The 17,024-nt window shown below is 69.0% G+C and overlaps 3 protein-coding genes across 7 annotated transcripts; all 3 read right to left on the bottom strand.

Annotated features, from left to right (window-relative positions):
* Nucleotides 1–4,115: 4,115 nt before the first annotated feature.
* Nucleotides 4,116–6,812, bottom strand: SNRNP27 (small nuclear ribonucleoprotein U4/U6.U5 subunit 27). Of its 4 annotated transcripts, none has more exons than XM_062596845.1 (6): nucleotides 6,730–6,812; nucleotides 6,102–6,222; nucleotides 5,781–5,893; nucleotides 5,505–5,626; nucleotides 5,058–5,122; nucleotides 4,116–4,514 (listed from the first exon to the last, which is right to left on the bottom strand). In XM_062596845.1, exons 1-6 carry the CDS (start codon nucleotides 6,764–6,766, stop codon nucleotides 4,460–4,462), a joined length of 513 nt encoding a protein of 170 aa, XP_062452829.1. In that variant the 5' UTR covers nucleotides 6,767–6,812; the 3' UTR covers nucleotides 4,116–4,459. The 4 variants fall into 4 exon arrangements, with proteins under 4 accessions (XP_062452829.1, XP_062452831.1, XP_062452828.1 ...); XM_062596847.1 differs by having other exon boundaries at nucleotides 5,505–5,584; XM_062596844.1 differs by lacking the exon at nucleotides 5,058–5,122.
* A 396-nt stretch (nucleotides 6,813–7,208) lies between these two features.
* On the bottom strand, nucleotides 7,209–11,540 carry ADD2 (adducin 2). Of its 2 annotated transcripts, none has more exons than XM_062596699.1 (13): nucleotides 11,358–11,540; nucleotides 11,142–11,280; nucleotides 10,914–11,068; nucleotides 10,314–10,394; nucleotides 10,091–10,240; nucleotides 9,855–9,998; nucleotides 9,657–9,755; nucleotides 8,818–8,994; nucleotides 8,474–8,722; nucleotides 8,244–8,360; nucleotides 8,065–8,154; nucleotides 7,744–7,965; nucleotides 7,209–7,699 (listed from the first exon to the last, which is right to left on the bottom strand). In XM_062596699.1, the coding sequence occupies exons 1-13, from the start codon at nucleotides 11,538–11,540 to the stop codon at nucleotides 7,379–7,381; spliced, it is 2,127 nt and encodes a 708-aa protein (XP_062452683.1). In that variant the 3' UTR covers nucleotides 7,209–7,378. The 2 variants fall into 2 exon arrangements, with proteins under 2 accessions (XP_062452683.1, XP_062452684.1); XM_062596700.1 differs by having other exon boundaries at nucleotides 7,209–7,731; nucleotides 7,815–7,965.
* Nucleotides 11,541–13,437: 1,897 nt separating this feature from the next.
* FIGLA (folliculogenesis specific bHLH transcription factor) lies at nucleotides 13,438–14,358 on the bottom strand. The gene is made up of 4 exons (XM_062596658.1): nucleotides 14,149–14,358; nucleotides 13,910–14,059; nucleotides 13,655–13,783; nucleotides 13,438–13,472 (listed from the first exon to the last, which is right to left on the bottom strand). The coding sequence occupies exons 1-4, from the start codon at nucleotides 14,356–14,358 to the stop codon at nucleotides 13,452–13,454; spliced, it is 510 nt and encodes a 169-aa protein (XP_062452642.1). The 3' UTR covers nucleotides 13,438–13,451.
* Between the last annotated feature and the right edge of the window lie 2,666 nt (nucleotides 14,359–17,024).

Here is a 17,024-nt window from a genome sequence, read left to right as displayed (position 1 = left end):
CTTGGCCCGGCCTTACCCCGAGGCTCGCCCTATATGGTAGCCGGCCCTCCCCTCCCACCCCGCCTCCAACCCTTACTCACTTCCTGCCCAGGCGACCAATCGCGAGGCGGGAAGCGCGAAGGGGCGGGGCGCCGGCGCCAGGTGTCAACGTGGGCCCAACGGAGGCACCGCGCGGGGGGGGGGGGCAGGGACCCCCCCCCAGACAAGGAGCCCCTCAGGGATACTCCGGGCAGGGAGCACCCCCCTGCCAAGGGACCCCCCCAGACAGGGACCCCTCCGGGGCAGGGAGCACCCCCCTGCCAAGGGACCCCCCCAGGCAGGGAGCACCCCCCTGCCAAGGGACCCCCCCAGACAGGGACCCCTCCGGGGCAGGGAGCACCCCCCTGCCAAGGGACCCCCCCAGACAGGGACCCCTCCGGGGCAGGGAGCACCCCCCTGCCAAGGGACCCCCCCCAGGCAGGGACCCCTCTGGGGCAGGGAGCACCCCCCCAAGGGACCCCCCCAGGCAGGGACCCCTCCGGGGCAGGGAGCACCCCCCCAAGGGACCCCCCCAGGCAGGGAGCACCCCCCCCACCAAGGGACCCCCCAGGCAGGGACCCCTCCGGGGCAGGGAGCACCCCCCTGCCAAGGGACCCCCCCAGACAGGGACCCCTCCGGGGCAGGGAGCACCCCCCTGCCAAGGGACCCCCCCCAGGCAGGGACCCCTCTGGGGCAGGGAGCACCCCCCCAAGGGACCCCCCCAGGCAGGGACCCCTCCGGGGCAGGGAGCACCCCCCCAAGGGACCCCCCCAGGCAGGGAGCACCCCCCCCACCAAGGGACCCCCCAGGCAGGGACCCCTCCGGGGCAGGGAGCACCCCCCTGCCAAGGGACCCCCCCCAGGCAGGGACCCCTCTGGGGCAGGGAGCACCCCCCCAAGGGACCCCCCCAGGCAGGGACCCCTCCGGGGCAGGGAGCACCCCCCCAAGGGACCCCCCCAGGCAGGGAGCACCCCCCCCACCAAGGGACCCCCCAGGCAGGGACCCCTCCGGGGCAGGGAGCACCCCCCCGCCAAGGAACCCTCCCAGACAGGGACCCCTCTGGGGCAGGGAGCACCCCCCCAAGGGACCCCCCCAGGCAGGGACCCCTCCGGGGCAGGGAGCACCCCCCCCAAGGGACCCCCCCGAGCAGGGAGCACCCCCCCGCCAAGGGACCCCCCCGGGCAGGGACCCCTCCGGGGCAGCACCCCGTTTTCCGCGCCGCACGGCAGGCGGGAGGGAGGGCGGGAGGGAGGGATCCTGCCGCCGCGGCGGGCCCCACCTCGCCCCGCACGCGGGGGGCCCCGGGGTGACTCACCCGCCACCCGGCTCGCCTCGCCCGGCGCCCCGTCCGCGGCCCTTTGCGGGCGTCGCGGAAAAGAACGCGGCAGTTCGGAGACGCGGGAAAACGGATAACTCCGAACTTGGGGGAGAAATGGGGGCGATCGACAGCTCAGGCGCTCCCGGCCCGGACGGCAGGAAAGCGCTGATTCCGTCTGGGCGAACAGCCGGACTATCGAGCACAACCCAGCCTGAGGCCGACTGCTGTACTGAAAACTTTCCGCCTTTGCCTAGGTCTTTGTCAAATCTGCTTTTTTCTTCACCTAACGGTGATGGACTGTTTGCACTTGTATTCACCCCAGGCCAATTTTTGGGTTTCATTCACTTCAAACATTTAGTCTCGCCTCTAAGGCCAGAGGTCCTAATCGCTGTTACTTGGCCCTTCTCTCCTCCCTTTCTACTTGTGTTTTCTGCTTCCTCTACACCTCTCCCATTTGCCACTATCTCCACGGCTCTCTCCCGGCACCGCCTGGATCGGTGCCAGCGTGCTGATCCCACCTTCCCTCCAAACAAGGGTGACGGAGCGCGTTTGGGAGGCTGCTACGTGACTCTCGCCAGCTGGCAGCGGGCTGCTAACCCGGCGCTCGCCGATAGCGCCCAGCGCCGCAGCCGGAGATAGCTCGAGCGAGGCGACGACCGAGAAAGGCTCCGTATCGCTCCGGCGAGCTCAGCTCTACGTGGCAGGCGTTGCCGAAAAGCTTTCTAGCAACCGGTCGCCGTCCTACGTGGCAGCCTGAGCCATCAAGACGAGCTGAGCGGTTCTGCCCTGCCACGGCATCCCCTCCCCCTGAGCGCTGCCGTGCTGGGCCCACGCGCAATGAAAACGGGGAAAAGCAGCGGCAGGTGTAAACGGGTTCAGACATCTCAGCAGGTCGCGCGGCTCCCTGCGGAGGACGGTGGCCGGTCACGGCGCCGTGACGCAGCCGCGGCGCGGAGGAATCGAGGTTCCTCCTCGGCGCATCCGCTCGGGGCCGAAGGGGCGGCCGGGCGGCGTTCGCCTGCCAGGCCGAGGTCGCGCTGCGAGGTCCCTCCCCGCCCGCGTGCCGGGCTGGAGCAAGCTCACGCTCGCTTGCATGACGAGCGGTTTCTAATTAGCGAGAACACGAAACTAAAATAGTGACTACTACATCCTGCTGATTTGGAAATCCCTGGCCACCAGCGGGGCCTTATCTGAGGACGGCAGGCAGGAGCCCGTGACAAGTCGCGCCACGTGGCCCGGCCTGATTAAGCGCTGCAGCAGGATGAGCCGCTGCAGCAGGATGAGCCGCGCCGCCCTCTCCAGGCTGCCTCAACCCGCCCTGGCTGAAGGCCTGCAGGGAAAAGAAGCCGCACTTGAGATCAGGAACTCGGGGTCAACCTCAGCCTCGCGCCCAGCTCGGGGAGAAATACAGCACGCTTAGTCCTCAGGTAAACCGCCGCAGCTGCACGTGGACGGAGGAGAGCAGAGCATAAAAGTCAGCCCAGGCTGAGGCCCTGAAAAGTCAGATTTGCTGCACAGCTGGATTTTAGGAACGTCTCAACTGCCACGGCATGAAATACCGAGCTGGACCTTGCAAAAACAACAAATCATAACGTTGTCTATACTAAAGACTGTCCAATCTTAAACCCCCTAGGTCAAATATGCACACAAACTCTTTATACTATTCGGATAGCCAGAGAATTGAAACACTTGGGATCGAAAGATCTCCCGTTGGGATCTTCGGGGCTCAGAGCCACTTGTCGGGCTCTGCAAGGAGCAGCAGGTCCCAGAAACAAGCGGGAAAGAGAGGCCCTAAGGCAACAGCACCATTTGGGCTTATTTCTTTCTTTGAAAAAGCACAGACACTTCACGTTGCAATAAGAGGCAGCAAAAAATACAGGCCATGCTCTTGCAATGTTACTTTGCCCTATGAGCAGTAGCTTTACTGGCCAAAACCATTAAAAAGGAGGGGAGGCAGCCCCGAATTGCAAGCGGCAGCAGAGGCCCTTTGTCTGACAGGCCGCGGCCTCAACCACCCCGCTGCACAGGGCTTTCGCTCTCCCAGGTTCGTGCTGCCACCTCCTGGGCTGCGCGGGACCCGTTCGGGAGAAATCCAGCACCGGGAAAGGCTAAGGAACCGCCTGCAGCTGCAGTTCGGCCACTCAGTAAGTGCCGATCACGGAAGGCACCGTGCAGCTCTGGTCTAGTCGCCAGTATAACGCACCCTGCTTTGCCCAGGAAAGACTCAACCTCAAAAACGCAGAAGTGCTGCTAAGCATTCAAGCCCAGTCTAACATTCTTCTGCCATCCCACGCTGCGCTTAGGAAGGATCTGATGACTAAAGCAGCAAGAAGAGGATTAAACATGCAGTAAGATCTGCAGGTGAGAAATCCTGCACAAGCCACTCCTTCAGCAGTTAGATTAGAAGCAGTGAAGCACGTGGGTTAGCCAGTAGACACACGAGGAAAAACATAACCAATGCTTTTCTGCTTGAAACCCTAAACCACAGGTTTTCCCAAACTCCAGCTGCTCAAAGAGCAGGATTAAAGCCATTGCTGGCTGCTCCCGGCTCCACGCACGCAGCTCCGACCGCCTGCGTGCGAGGAGGCGTTCGGCTGCTCGGGCTGCGTTCCCGTGCTCCATGGAAGCAGCTTTCTTCCAGCACTACCCACGTACCACAGGTTCTTAACGCCTACTCTGAACAGCCACTACATTCATGCAAATAACTGCCCAGCCGTCTTCAGCAGCCTCTTCTCTAGTATTTTATTCCTGAGTGATGCTATCACAGTTTAAAAAACAAAAAAATATATACAGATTTTTATTGTAATGGGCAATACTGAGTTATTTTGGAAAAAACAAACAAACAAACAACAAGAAGGAAAGTACAACCATCAGATAATCCTGACAAGGAACAAACCAAGCTGGACATTATAAAAACCAAAGACTCTAGGAAATAACGATTTTTACCGTCTCTTCCTATGGGGCAGAGCGAGTACATCTGGATTTGTTATAAATAACCCAATTTCATTTTACAGAGAGAAGCCACCAAGTTGCTGTCTCTGAGCTACCGGCACATGTGAAAACAAGTGCTATTCACTGGTGGTGCAGAAGTCCTTCCTCGCAGGCAACCGACCAGTCCTAGCATCAAGCAATGAAATCCAACGGTCTGTTGAATCCTCCTTTTCTGTTCATGTACTGCCTGGGAGGAGAGGAAGGAAATCATCATCAATAACTGTGGCTAAACAAAGCGTAAGAGACTCCAAACTCTAGGAGACTGGCAAGCTTCCAGCTAGGCTGGCTGCAAAGGAGCATCTGGCAGAGGTGAGGCTTATAACCACAATCAGTAGCCACAGGGATTCATTTTCCCCAAGACCGAAGGAACAAGCGCACAGTAACAAAGCTGCTTATATTGAGCAACATTCTTGTTTAAGCTCGACACCTCGCTGAGGTCCAAACCTCTGGAGCTCGCCAGCATGACGCTGTCAGGTCTGCACCTGCCTGGTTAGGACAGAAGCACCAAACCTGAAGTCCATCAATACTGACTTTCTGCATGCTTTAAAGTAAAAGCAGCCAAATCACCTCCTAAACAAGCTTAGAGACCACAGCTTCCACATAAGGCTGCAGAATTTCCTCTGAACAAGACTACCGTGTAAAAGGAATTATTTATCTATCATAAAAACGCAGGTAAATTCTATGCAGTCACCACAGCAGGGCGAGCTTCCCAATGGGCAGAAAGACAAACCTGTATTTTCTCTTCTGTGACACATTGATGGCATAAGCATTTGCAGCACCATCCACCTTCTTCCCCTGAAAGACACAACGAGGAGAACGGTCCAAAACTCAGCGCACCGTTGAGAGCCTGCCGGAGAAAGGGCACGGCAACACCACGGCGGTACAGGTGGGGCTGAGGCACTTTGCACGGGATGCCTCTACGAGGGGCTGAACAAATATCTGCGCCTGAGCTCCAGAGCTGTAAAGAGGGAACGCCACCGCGTTCTGCGCGTCTTGACAGCAAGACGCTTAAGCGCATCCACCGCAAAGCCTGACGTTAGGAGGGACCATTTGGGCAAAAGCAACGGCTCCTCTCTCCACAAACCGTTCACACACCACAGCCAGAAAGCAGAGAGCAGAAAGCTGTGTCCAGGCTCCACCTCTAGCCGGACAGCAAAGCCACCCTGTCCGCGCTCACCTTTGTCGTGTCGAAAGAGGCAAACCCCATCGTTTTCATCATCTCAATTTCCTCTTCTGTCTTGCCCTGCAAGTCTTCTTCTGAAATGGCAACAAAGTACCTGAGTTCAGTAAGTGTAGCCCCTAAAGAGTTCACCAGAAGAAACCAATACTTTAATATACAAAGTGCTCTGTGCCCGCTGTGCACCTCCCAGGACCACAGAGATATTAACAAATAGGAAAAACACCTCCCCTCCTCTTCTTCCCCACGTCGCTAGCCGGGACTGTGCTCCGTTACCAGTGATCTGCCGCTCTTTGCCTTTGGAGTCCTTTATTTCTTTCTTCTCTTCATCTCGCCTTTCCTTCAGCCGCGGCGGGGAGGAAGAACTGGACCTGTGTCGTCGGGGGGACCTGAGATTTCAAACACGCGCAGGTTTCAGCTTCGCAACCAAAGAGGGGCGCGTAGCGCTGCGCGAAGCGCTCGGCCGCGTCCCCAGAGCCGTGCTGCGACTCCGCCTGTGCAGCACCGCGTTGGGAGCGCAGAGAGGACGGCCCGTTACGTGGGGTTACGAGAACGCGGGCGAGCTGCCTTCGCCCCCCGCGCCGCCACTCCCCTCACCTGGAGCGCCTGCGGTGCGGCGAGCGGGAACGGCTCCTCCGCCTGTCCCTCTCGCGGGACCGGGACCGCTCTCGTCGCCTTCTCTCCCTCTCCCGCGACGTGGACCGCGACCGTCTGCGCTCTGCGCGGGGTCGCCGCGGGAGAAAGGCGGCGCTCAGCTCGGCACGCCGCGGGGCGGAGGCGCACGGGCGCTTGCGGAAGCCCCGCTGCCCCCCAACCCCGCGCTTCTGCCTCCCGACACGTCTCCCTCCTACGCTCCCCCTCCTCGGGAGAAAGCCCCGCCAGCACCGCGAGCCCTGCTGCTAACCGGCGGCCCCTCCGCAGCGCCCAGCGGCGCGCCGCCGCCTCCCCCGGCGCGGGGGCCCCGGCCCTCGCCGCCTCCCCGGGGCCCCTCTCTGCCCGGGCCGGAGGAACCGCGTTCACCCCTTCCCCGGGACTTCGGGGGGGTCCGGCCGGCCCTGCCCCCCCCACCCCGGGCCCGGTGCCCCCACACCCCCCCCCCCGGTGCCTGGGGCCGCTCCGGGCCTCCCGCCCCCCGGCGCGGCTCCTTCCCCGACGCGGCCCCCGCTGCCCCGCGCCGCCCCCGGGCCCCAGGCCCGTCCTGTCCGGTCCCGTCCCCCGGCCTCACCGCGCCGCGGCGGCGACCGGGAGCGGCTGCGGCCCATCCCCGCCGCCGCTCCCCGCGCTTCCGCTCTCGCCACCCCCTCTCCTTCCCCCCCCCGCCGCACTTCCGGTCCCGCCGCCCCGTCCTTCCCCCCACCCACGCCCGCCGCGGCGCCTTGGTTCCGCAGCAGAAAGGGACCGCGGGGGCGAGGGGGGCGCCCCGCGGTCCTGGGGGGCGAGTGGCGGCCTCGGCCTCAGCCCCAGCGCCCCGGGCCTGCGGGCGGGGGGCGCAGGCAGAGGCTGTGGCAGCAGGAGAAGGAGGGGTGTGCGTGCGCGCACACACACACAGGTGTGGGTCACCAGTGACACGAGCGCGGCCGGCCTCAGCCAGGCCATCGAGGCTCCCTCGAGCCGGCCGCTCGCCCAGAGACCACGCCGGCGGGCGCTGCCTTTCCGTGACCGCTTTATTGGGGCCGCTCGGCGCTGAGCCGGTGCAGGGGGCAGTGGTGGTGGTGGTGGTGGCGGCAGTGGTGGCCCCGCAGCCGCCCGCCTGCGCCCTCCCCATCACCGGGGCAGGGCAGAGGCGGGGGCGCACAGGGGGCTCGGTGCAGGCCGGGGGGGGCTGTGGGGAGAAGGGGGGACAGGGCGAGCGGCAGCCGCCGCCCCGAGGGGCCTCAGGCCTCCACTTTCTCCTTCTTCTTGCCCTTCTTGAGGAAGGACGGGGTGCGGAACTTCTTCTTCTTCTTCGAGGGCGACTTGGAGGGCGAGCCCTCGGGCGAGGCCGGGCTGCTGGGCGCCGTCTCCCCGCCGCGCTCGCGGGGGGCGGCCGGCTCCGCCGCCGTCCGGCCCTCGCCTCGGCCCGGCGCCTCCTGCCCTTCTTCCTCCGGCGGCTCGGCGGCGGGCGGCTCGGCCTCCCCGTCCGCGGCGGCGCGCGGCTCGGCCTCGGCGGGCGCCGGCGGGGGGCTCGGCGGCGTGGCGGCGGGCGGCTCGGCGGGCTCGGCCGGGCGCTCCTCGGCGGCCTCCTCGCCTGCGAGGGGACACGCGGGGGGTAGCCGGGCGGCGGCAGCGGGGGGTGGCTGCGGGCGCGCGGCCCCGCCGGCGCAGCCCTACCCTGCAGCAGCTCCTTGCGCTCCACCTCGCGCTTGTACTCCTCCAGCTCGCGGTCCGTGAGCTGGCTGAAGGGGTTGGGGGGCTCCGGCTCGGCGGGCGCCTCCCGCCCGGGCTCCTCCGCCGCCGCCTCTGACAAGCGGCTCTCTGCGGACTGGACCCCCCCCAGCACGGGATCAGCCCCACGGCGCCTCGGGGGGGGGGGGCTCTGGGCGGGGAGGGGGACGGGGGGCAGCGCGGCGGGGCGACGTACGGGGCTGCGGCTCGCCTCGGCGATGACGCTGGCCAGCAGCTGCGACTGGGGCCCGGCCGACTTGACGTCCTGGCGGTTCTGCTCGCGGATCTGGTGGGAAGGGAAGGGGGGGGACAGCAGCGGCGAGGTCGGGGCGGCCGAGCCCCCCGCCCCGGGGCGGCCGAGCCCGAGCCCCCTACCTTGTTCCTCATCTCCAGCACCTCCTGCGGGTCCGTGTAGAGGGGCACGAACTGGTTGGGGTTCTCGATGCGGATGGCCGTGCCGCCGCCCTTCTCCGCCTCGTCCGCTTTCAGCCACTGCGCGCGGCGGCGGCGGCGGCGGGGGGCAGAGCCCGGCTCAGCACCGCCACCACCACCGTGGGGTCCCCCACCCCCCAGCCCCGGCGGCCGCCCCGCTCTCCCCGCCGTACCGTGGTCTTGGTGCGGGGGCCGCCCGGCTGCTCGTCGGCCACGGCCACCCGCAGGTAGGTGTTGGGCGTGTTGAGCCAGCGCGTCTTCTCCTGCTGCTGCCTGTGCGCGTGCTGCCGCGGCGCCGGCACGGCGGCGGCCTCCTCGTCGAAGACGAAGGCCGTCACCGTGGCGGGAATGAGCACGTCGCTCTTGGGCTTGCTCTTCTCCTGCACGAAGGGGTAGCGGTAGGTGTAGCCCGTCCGGTAGCCCTGGGAGGCAGCACAGAGCGTTCGCACGGTTGCACGGGGAAATGAGCTTTTTGGGGGGGTTCTTTGCCCCCCCCCCCCGTTTTTTGCCTGCTCACCAGGTTGTCGAGCATGCGCATGAGGGCCTCGAACTCATGCTCGCCCAGGCGGCTCTTCTGCATCGGCCCGAAGGTGCTGCCGGCCCAGCGCACCGAGCCCGCCTCGTGCGGCCGGTGCTTGTCGCGCTCCAGCACGACGAGGTTCTCGGCGCCACCGGCGCTCGACAGCGCGGACACCTGCGGCGGAGGCGGGGGGCACGGTGCTGCCGCGCGGGCCGGCGCGGTCCCGGGAGCGGCGCACCGCGGGGGCACGGTGCTGCTCGCTGCCTGCCGCCGCGGTACCGCGGTGGCGTAGAGGCCTGGCGCAGCTCAGCGCACGGTCCCGGGGCACCGTGCGAGTGGCCGAGACCTGGCACCGCTCAGCGCACGGTCCAGGGAGCAGAGACCCTGCACAGCTCAGTGCATGCTCCTGGGGCACCACGCTCGTGGCCGAGACCTGGCACAGCTCAGCGCATGGTCCAGGGAGCAGAGACCCTGCACAGCTCCATGCGTGCTCCTGGGGCACCATGCTGGTGGCTGAGACCTGGCACAGCTCAGTGCACGGTCCAGGGAGCAGAGACCCTGCACAGCTCAGCACGTGCTCCTGGGGCACCACGCTGGTGGCTGAGACCTGGCACAGCTCAGTGCACGGTCCAGGGAGTAGAGACCTTGCGCAGCTCAGTGCGTGCTCCTGGGGCACCACACTGGTGGCTGAGACCTGGCACAGCTCCGTGCGTGCTCCTGGGGCACCACACTGGTGGCCGAGACCTGGCACCGCTCAGTACACACCCCCAGGGCACTGCACTGGTGGCAGAGGCCTGGCGCAGCTCGGTGCACGGTGCCAGCGGCCGCGGGCCCACCTGGATCTCACAGGCCGCCTGCAGGTGGAAGATCTTGTAGAAGGCCTCCTCCACGGTGTCGCCCAGCGCCAGCACGCCGTGGTTGCGCAGCACCAGGATCTGCGGGGGTGGTGGGGGGGGGAGGCAGCGCCCGTGGGCCCCGGGTGCCGGGAGTTGGGGGGGGACGGGGGACACCCTCACCCCCCCCCCCCCGCTCACCTTGCAGGTGGGGCCCAGGCACTTCTGCAGCTGCACGCGGTCGGCCTCATCCTGCAGCGCGCCGCCGAAGTCGAAGTAGGCGGCGTCGCCGGCCAGCAGCGCCTCGTGCGACACCGGCAGCACCCCGCAGCGCATGGCCGACACCTGCGGGGCGAGGGCGGGAGGGGGGGCCGGGAGGTGGGGGGCCGCGTGTGGAGCCCCCCCCCCCCCACCGCCACCGCCGCCCGCCCCCTTACTGCGGCCGTGGCCGGCGTGTGCAGGTGCACCACGCAGCGCGTGGCCGGCCGGGCGGCGTAGACGGCCGCGTGCAGGCTGAAGGCGCCGGCGTCCACGGCGAAGCCCGTGCTGCCCTGCTCCACCACCTCGCCCAGGATGTTCACCTTGACCTGCGGCGGGCACGGCGGGCGCTCAGCACCCACCGCTGGCACCGCCGCCGGCCCGCGCCGCCGCGGCACTCACCAGGCTCGACGCCGTCACCTCGCTGCACGAGAGGCCCTTGGGGCTGATGAGGAAATGGTCCTGCTCCTTGCTCACCCGCAGCTGGGGACGGCCGAGAGGTCGGCAAGCCGGCCCGGCCCCGCGGGAACCGCGCCGGGAGCCGCGGGAACCATCCAGGGAACCGTGCAGGGAACCGTGTCAGGAACCGTGCCGGGAACTGCGCTGGGAGCCGTGCAGGGAACCGTGGGAACCATGGCAGGAACCGTGCCGGGAACTGCGGGAACCGTGCAGGGAACCGTGCAGGGAACTGCGGGAACCATGGCAGGAACCGTGCCGGGAGCCGCGGGAACCGTGCAGGGGACTGTGCCGGGAACGGCGGGAACCATGGCAGGAACCATGCCGGGGACTGCGGGAACCATGGCAGGAACCGCGCTGGGAACCGTGCCGGGAACGGCGGGAACCATGGCAGGAACCGCGCCGGGAACCGTGCCGGGAACGGCGGGAACCATGGCAGGAACCGCGCCGGGAACCGTGGCGGCTGGGGCCGCGGGAGCCGCGGCAGGCGGCCGGCACAGCACAGCACAGCCCGGCGCGGGGGAAAGGGGCCGGGGCGACGCTCACCGTGACGTAGGTGTCGCTGAGCTGGGCCCAGCCGTAGAGGTCGAGCAGGCGGTAGAGGCTGCCCACCTTGCAGCGCATCAGCCGCTCGCCCTTGGCCAGCGGCAGCGCCTCGCCGGCGCCGTGCAGGTCGTTGATGGGCGTCACCGTGGAGGGGCCTGGCGGCGGCGGCCGTCAACGCCGCCCCGGCCCCGTGCCCAGCCCCGGCCCCAGCCCTCGCCGCCCGCGTACCCATGGGCGACGTGGGGAAGACGGCCGGGGAGGTGCTGGCCATGAAGTCGGCGATCTGCCGCAGGGCCCAGATGTTGGACGAGTTGTTCCCCTTCTTCATCTGCTCCTGGATGAGGCTCTCCAGCTCCTCCCTGAAAGACTGCGGAGCCCCGGGGCCGTCAGGGCGCCGTGGGGCAGCACCCGCGGGTGCCCCCGCCGCCGGCGCCGCCCCCTCACCGGGCTCTGGAGGATCATGGTGACCCGCTTCTTCTGCTCCATCATGTTGAAGTCCTGCCGCAGGTCGGCTGCCATGTTGCGGGCGCGCAGGTACTCGGGGTCGTCCTCCGAGAAGCGCTCGAAGTAGCGAGGCCCCGCGGCGGGCGGCGAGGGCACCGGCTCGGGGCTGGCGGCGGCGCTCATCCTCGCAGCGCCCCGGCCCGGCACGGCTCCGGCCGCCCTGCGGCGAGCGGGCGCTTGGCGAGGCCCTCCCGCGCTACGATTCCCGCGCAAAATCCCTCCCGCGTGCCCGCCGGCGAGCCCCGGCCGAGGGCAGCTCCGCGCCGAGCGGCCCCGCGGTGGGACCCCCCCACCCCACCTCGGCTCCCCGGGAAGGGCCGGGGGGCAGCCGGCAGCGCGCGAGGGAGACAGGCCGGGCTCAGCCCGCGGTCCCCGGGCTGCGTGCCGCGCCGGTGCCTCCAGAGCCCCCCCCCCCCCCCCCCGAGGAGTTATCGCCTCCCCAGGCACCGGCTGCCCGGCCGCACCGGGGCTGCTTGACGGCTCCCCGAAGGGCGTTTTCCGCTGCCCGGGTTTTCTCGGGCCGTGCAGATTGCAGCCGGTTTTTAAAGCTCTGCAAAGCAGCCGCGGAGCCTGGGGGGGGCCACACAGATGCGAGCCGAAACCGGCCTTCCCCGCGTTTAGCAGGCCATCGGGGAGGGGGGGGGAAAAGGACGAGCCCCGGGGTGGGGATGGGGGGACGCGGGGTTCGGAAAGGCCCGCCGGGCCGGGCGCCGCCGCGGAGGTTCGGGGCCGAACCGCGGGCGCAGCGAGGAAGCGGGGAGCCGGGGGCCCCCGGGCGGAGGGGCGCGGGCGGGCGGGCGCTGCCAGGCCGCGGCGGGAGCCCGCGGGCCCCTCGACGCCCGGCGGGACCGCGCAGGGGAAGCGCTGGGAAATGGGGAGCTGGGAGGAAAAAAAAAAAACCCAAAGAAATAAATGAAATAATAATAATAATAACAACAACAACAACAGCAACCCCCTTCCCCCCCCCGGGGCGGCGGCGAGGCCGAGACAAAAGGCGGCCGCGGCCGAGCGCAGGTGCCGCCGCCGCCGCCCCGGGGCGGGGGGGGAGGCGCCGCCGCTGAGTCACGGTGCGGCGGCGCCGGGGGGGCCCCGCTGCCCCCTCACCGGGCGGCACCGGGCGGCACCGGGCGGGCGGGGGGGGGGGGGGAAACGCGGCCGCAGGGCGCTCGCGGAGAGGCGGCGGCGGCGGCTCCACCTAGACGCGGATGCGGCAGCGCAGCGGGATGCGCCCGGTCCGCGGCTTTCGGCGGGGGGGGGGGGGGTGGGGAGGAGAGCGAGGGGGGGCAAAGCCACCCCCAACGCCCCCCCCCCAAATCACCCTCCCCGCGGGGGGGAACGGCGCCGCGGCAGGGCTGCGGGAGCCGCGCATCTCCTACCTCCTCAGAGCATCCTCCTCCTCCTCCTCCTCTTCCTCCGCCGCGCACCGCACCGCACCGCAGCGCGCCGCCGCCGCCGGGCAGAGCCGCCCCCGCCCCCGCGCAGCCCCGCGGGCGGAGGCAGCGGCCGCCCCACGCGCGTCCCCGCCCCACGCGCGCCCCCGGCCCCGCAGGGACGAGAGGGGCTCCGCTTTCCCCCTCCCTCCGAGCCTCCCCCCTGCACCGCCGCGCTGCCCCCCGCAGCCTCCGTCTCGCGTGGCCGGCGCCCCCTCGGCGCAGCCCCCCCGAGCCCGTGGGCGCTTCGCCCCGGCGCCTCCGAGGCCGTCCCGTTAGGAGCGCGGCGGCTCGAGCGGTTTTTAATAAGCCACGCGGCGAAGGACGAGGCAGAGCCCCGCGGCGCTAATTACACGCGGACGGAGCGATTACAGAGCCGGCCTGCCCCCCACCCCCCCCCCCCCCACCCCGTTCGGGCCCGGGTGGGACGGAGCCCTCGGCAGCCCGGGCTCGAGACGCGGCGTGGACACGCGGCCGGGGTTCGCCCGCTCGGCCGGCCCGGCGCTCGCGGACGCGGCTCCGGGCACGGGAGAGCGGCGGTGCCGCGCACGGGCACCGTCCGCCGCGCAGCCCCGCTCCCGGCCGCGCAGGGCATCCCGCTGCTCTAGCGATTGGCTTGAAACACCTTAAAAAAAAAAAGAGAGAGGAAAAAAAAAAATCAAGTTTTTCAGAGCAGCTGGGACACCCTGGGAATTAAGCGCCGTGAGAGCCGCCGTTCACACCGGAGGGCAGCGCCCCGGCACGTGCAGGGCTCCGGCGGCCCGGCGCGGGGCCCGGTTCCCGCGGGCGCCGCTCGCTGGCGCTTACCGGCCTCCCGCCGTCCGGCGGCCGCCCCGGCGCGTCGGCGCCCCACGGCCAGGCCCGCTCGCCGGGGGCCTGGGCGCTGCCCGAGGGCCGGGCCGCGGCGGGCTGCTGCTCCGCGGCGTCTTCCCGGCGCTGGGGAGAAAAGAGAGAAATTGGTGAAAAAAAGAGAAAAAAAAAAGAAGGGAGGGGGCAAAAAAGGGCAGAGCAGACGCGGAGTCGGGCTTTGCCCAAGCCGGGGCGCCCGCGGGGCCGCCCTACCTCGCCGCCCGCTTCCTCCAGCACCGAGCGCAGCAGGCGGATGTACTCGGCCGCGGCTTTGAGCGTGTCCACCTTGCTGGGCTTCCGGTCTCGGGGGATCAAGGGCACGATGGTCTTCAGCTTCGAGAAGCCGCTGTTGAGGTTTTTGATCTGCCGGAGGGGGGGGGGGAAAAAAATAAATAAATCAATTTAAATGGAGAAGAGAACGCCGGAGAAAGCGGCCGCCGGCGGCGGCTCACCCGCTGGCGCTCCTTGGCGTTGGCGGCCCGCCGGCGCTCCAGCACCTCCGCCAGGTCGCCCGCCGCCTCGTACCCCCCCGAGGGGCGCTTCTTCACGCGGGCGATGGCGGCGGCGCGCGGCAGCGGCCCGAAGCGGGCGCTCAGCACCTCGCCCAGCACCTCGGGCGCCGGCGTGGGCTGCAGGGCCGCCGCCGGGCGCCCCTCGGCCATGGCCACGGCGGGGGGAGACACACAGACCCCAATGCACAGCACAACCCCTAAGAAAGGGCCCCCAGATGCCCCTTTTATAGCCTAAACAGGCGCAGCTGGGCCCGGCCACAGGCTAACGGGCTAACGGGCTAACGAGCAGGGCGCTGGGGATGGCTGCCGGGCTGGGGAGTGGGCCTGGGGGAGGCAATGGGGGTGCACACAGCCTCCCTCCCCCACTCTGAGTCTCTGCCCCAGTGCTGCTGAGACTGCACCAGCTTGTGACAGTGGCGCGGGGCCCGCAGGTCGCCCCAGGGGAGCGGCGCAACCCGGCTCGGGGCTGCACGGCGCTAGATGTCGCTGCCTTGCTCCCCACGGCCGCCCTGCCGCCGGGTCCCCCGTCCCCCTCGCCGGCTGCCGCAGGCAACGCGTGCCCAGCAAACCTGGGAGACCTCGGAGACCTGGCAGATCTTGGAGACCTCGGAGACTTGGAGACCTCGGAGACTTGGAGACCTGGCAGATCTAGGAGACCTCGGAGACTTGGAGACCTCGGAGACTTGGAGACCTGGCAGATCTAGGAGACCTCGGAGACTTGGAGACCTGGCAGACCTGGGAGACCTAGGAGACTTGGAGACCTAGGAGGCTCGGAGACCTGGCAGACCTGGGAGACCTTGGAGATCTTGCAGATCTAGGAGACCTAGAAGACTTGGAGACCTTGCAGCCTGAGGAGACCTAGGAGACTTTGCAGTCCTAGGAGTCCTTAGGAGACCCAGCAGCCGCAGGAGACGCGCCGGGGCTCGGCTCGGCCGCAGCGCGCTCTCCTGGGAGAAGCCGCGTGGCCTCGCGTTAGCTAACGACTCATGCCGGGGCCGGCCCCATGGTGGGGGGCGGAGGGGGGATGCCCACGGATGTTAGGCTTTGCCCGAGCTTGCACGCGGCTTCCCGGGCTCTCAGGGCCGAAAAAGCCGTGGCCACCCCGTACCCGCCCCCCACCCAAGCCGGGCGAGCAAACCTCCTGCAAAACAGGGTCGCCGGTGCCGGGGGGGCCTCGAGAGGCAGCGGGGGGGGGGGGGGGGGGGGGGGGGGCCGAGCCGGGGCAGCGCTCCGCAGATGGGCTCCGGCCGCAGCGGCCCGGCCTCTCCCATCGCGGGCGTGCAAAATTACCCGCAGGTTTTTAATTACCCTAGCAGGGCTTCTGCCGGGGCGGGAGCGCGAGCGGCTCCCGGGGCCGGCAGCTCTCGGCGCTGGGTCCTCGCCAGCTTCCTCGGCCCGGCCCCGACGGCGCGAGGCTCCTGGAGGAGGCGCGAGCGGGAGCGCCGCGCCGGGCTGCTCCCGTGCGGCTGGCCGGCCGCTCCGCGCCGCCCCACCCGGAGCCGAGCCGGTTCTCCCATTTCTTGAGCCAGCAGGGAAACCGGGGCGCTGAGCGGGGGGGGCTGATGCTCCCCAGGGAAAAAGTCCGGGGAGGCGTCGGGCGGCCGCGGGCCGGCCCCGCTCCTCCGGCCTCGGTGCCGGCAGGAGCCGGCCGGAGGGATCGGGCGCCGGAATCCTTCCCCGCCGCCGCCGCTCGGCCTCGCGCTCATCCCCCGGCTCCGGGCTTAAATCCGGGTCGGCTCCAATCCCCGGTTTATCTCGGCGGCGCCCAGCCAATGGCCTCCGGCCGGGCGCCGCGGATCAGGGCGGATAAAGGCGGCGGCGGCGGCTCCCGTGGGGCAGCCGGTGCCGGGCGCGCGACGGCGATGGCAGCGGGCGGCCAGGTAAGGGCGCGCGGGGGGTCTCGGCGCGGGGGGCTGCCGGCTCCCACGGCCCGCGCTCGGCCGACGCGGCGCCCGGCGGGGGGGGGGGACACGGGGGGGGGGGCACAGCGCCACGCGCAGCTGTGCCGGGTTATTTTTAGGCTGAATTTCGCTTGAATTTCGCTGTGACCGCTGTGACTTTGGGTATTTAGCAAGAGCTGGCTGAGAGGGTGAGCGGAAACGGAGTCACGCTGCAAAGATTAAGTGGAAGCATCTGCCGACGCCGGGCGGCAGAGACCTGCCCTGGACAAACCCTCGCGCCGTGCGAGAGGTCGGGAAGGGCTGGATTTCCCAGGAAAATGAAAGCAGTCTGGCGGAAGGTGCTGGGATCGTTTGGATTCATTTTGCTTTAGTGGCTTCTGTCCGTCTGTTTCCTTTGAAATTCAGTTTCAATTCCTTGGAAAAAGGATGTAAACGACCACTTAGGAATAACCGCTGCCGAGCAAAGCGGAGAAGAACGCGAGCTCCTCGGAAGTCCTCCGGGAAGCGCGGCTCCGCGGCGGGAGGGAGCGGGCGTACGGGTTCGGTAACTGCCGCCCCAGGGCTGCCGAGAGCGGCTCTGCCGGGAGCGCGGGCCCGGGCAGCGCGGGCCGCCGCCGGCCGGGCGGGCGACGTGCGCCGGCCCTCGTGGGGCGTCTTGCGACACGGCGCCGCGGGCACGCGCGCAGAGGGTGCACGCTGCCCGGCACGCGCGCCCGCGACGGCACGCGCGTGCGGAAGCCCGCGGGCGCGCGCGCTGGGGCACGCCGTGCCACACCCCGCGGCGAGGCGCCGACGAGCGTGCACGCGCAGGGGGTGCACGCGTGCGCGCTTGCGGATGCCCACGAACCGGGGCGCGCCGCGCACCCGCCACGCACGCGCGCGCGGCACCGCGCGCGGAGCAGGGCAGCTCCCCGC

Source organism: Rhea pennata, chromosome 28 (genome assembly GCF_028389875.1).
Source record: "Rhea pennata isolate bPtePen1 chromosome 28, bPtePen1.pri, whole genome shotgun sequence".
NCBI lineage: Eukaryota > Metazoa > Chordata > Aves > Rheiformes > Rheidae > Rhea > Rhea pennata.
The sequence above is the reverse complement of the archived record's forward strand: the minus strand, read 5'-3'. Positions and strand labels throughout refer to the sequence as shown.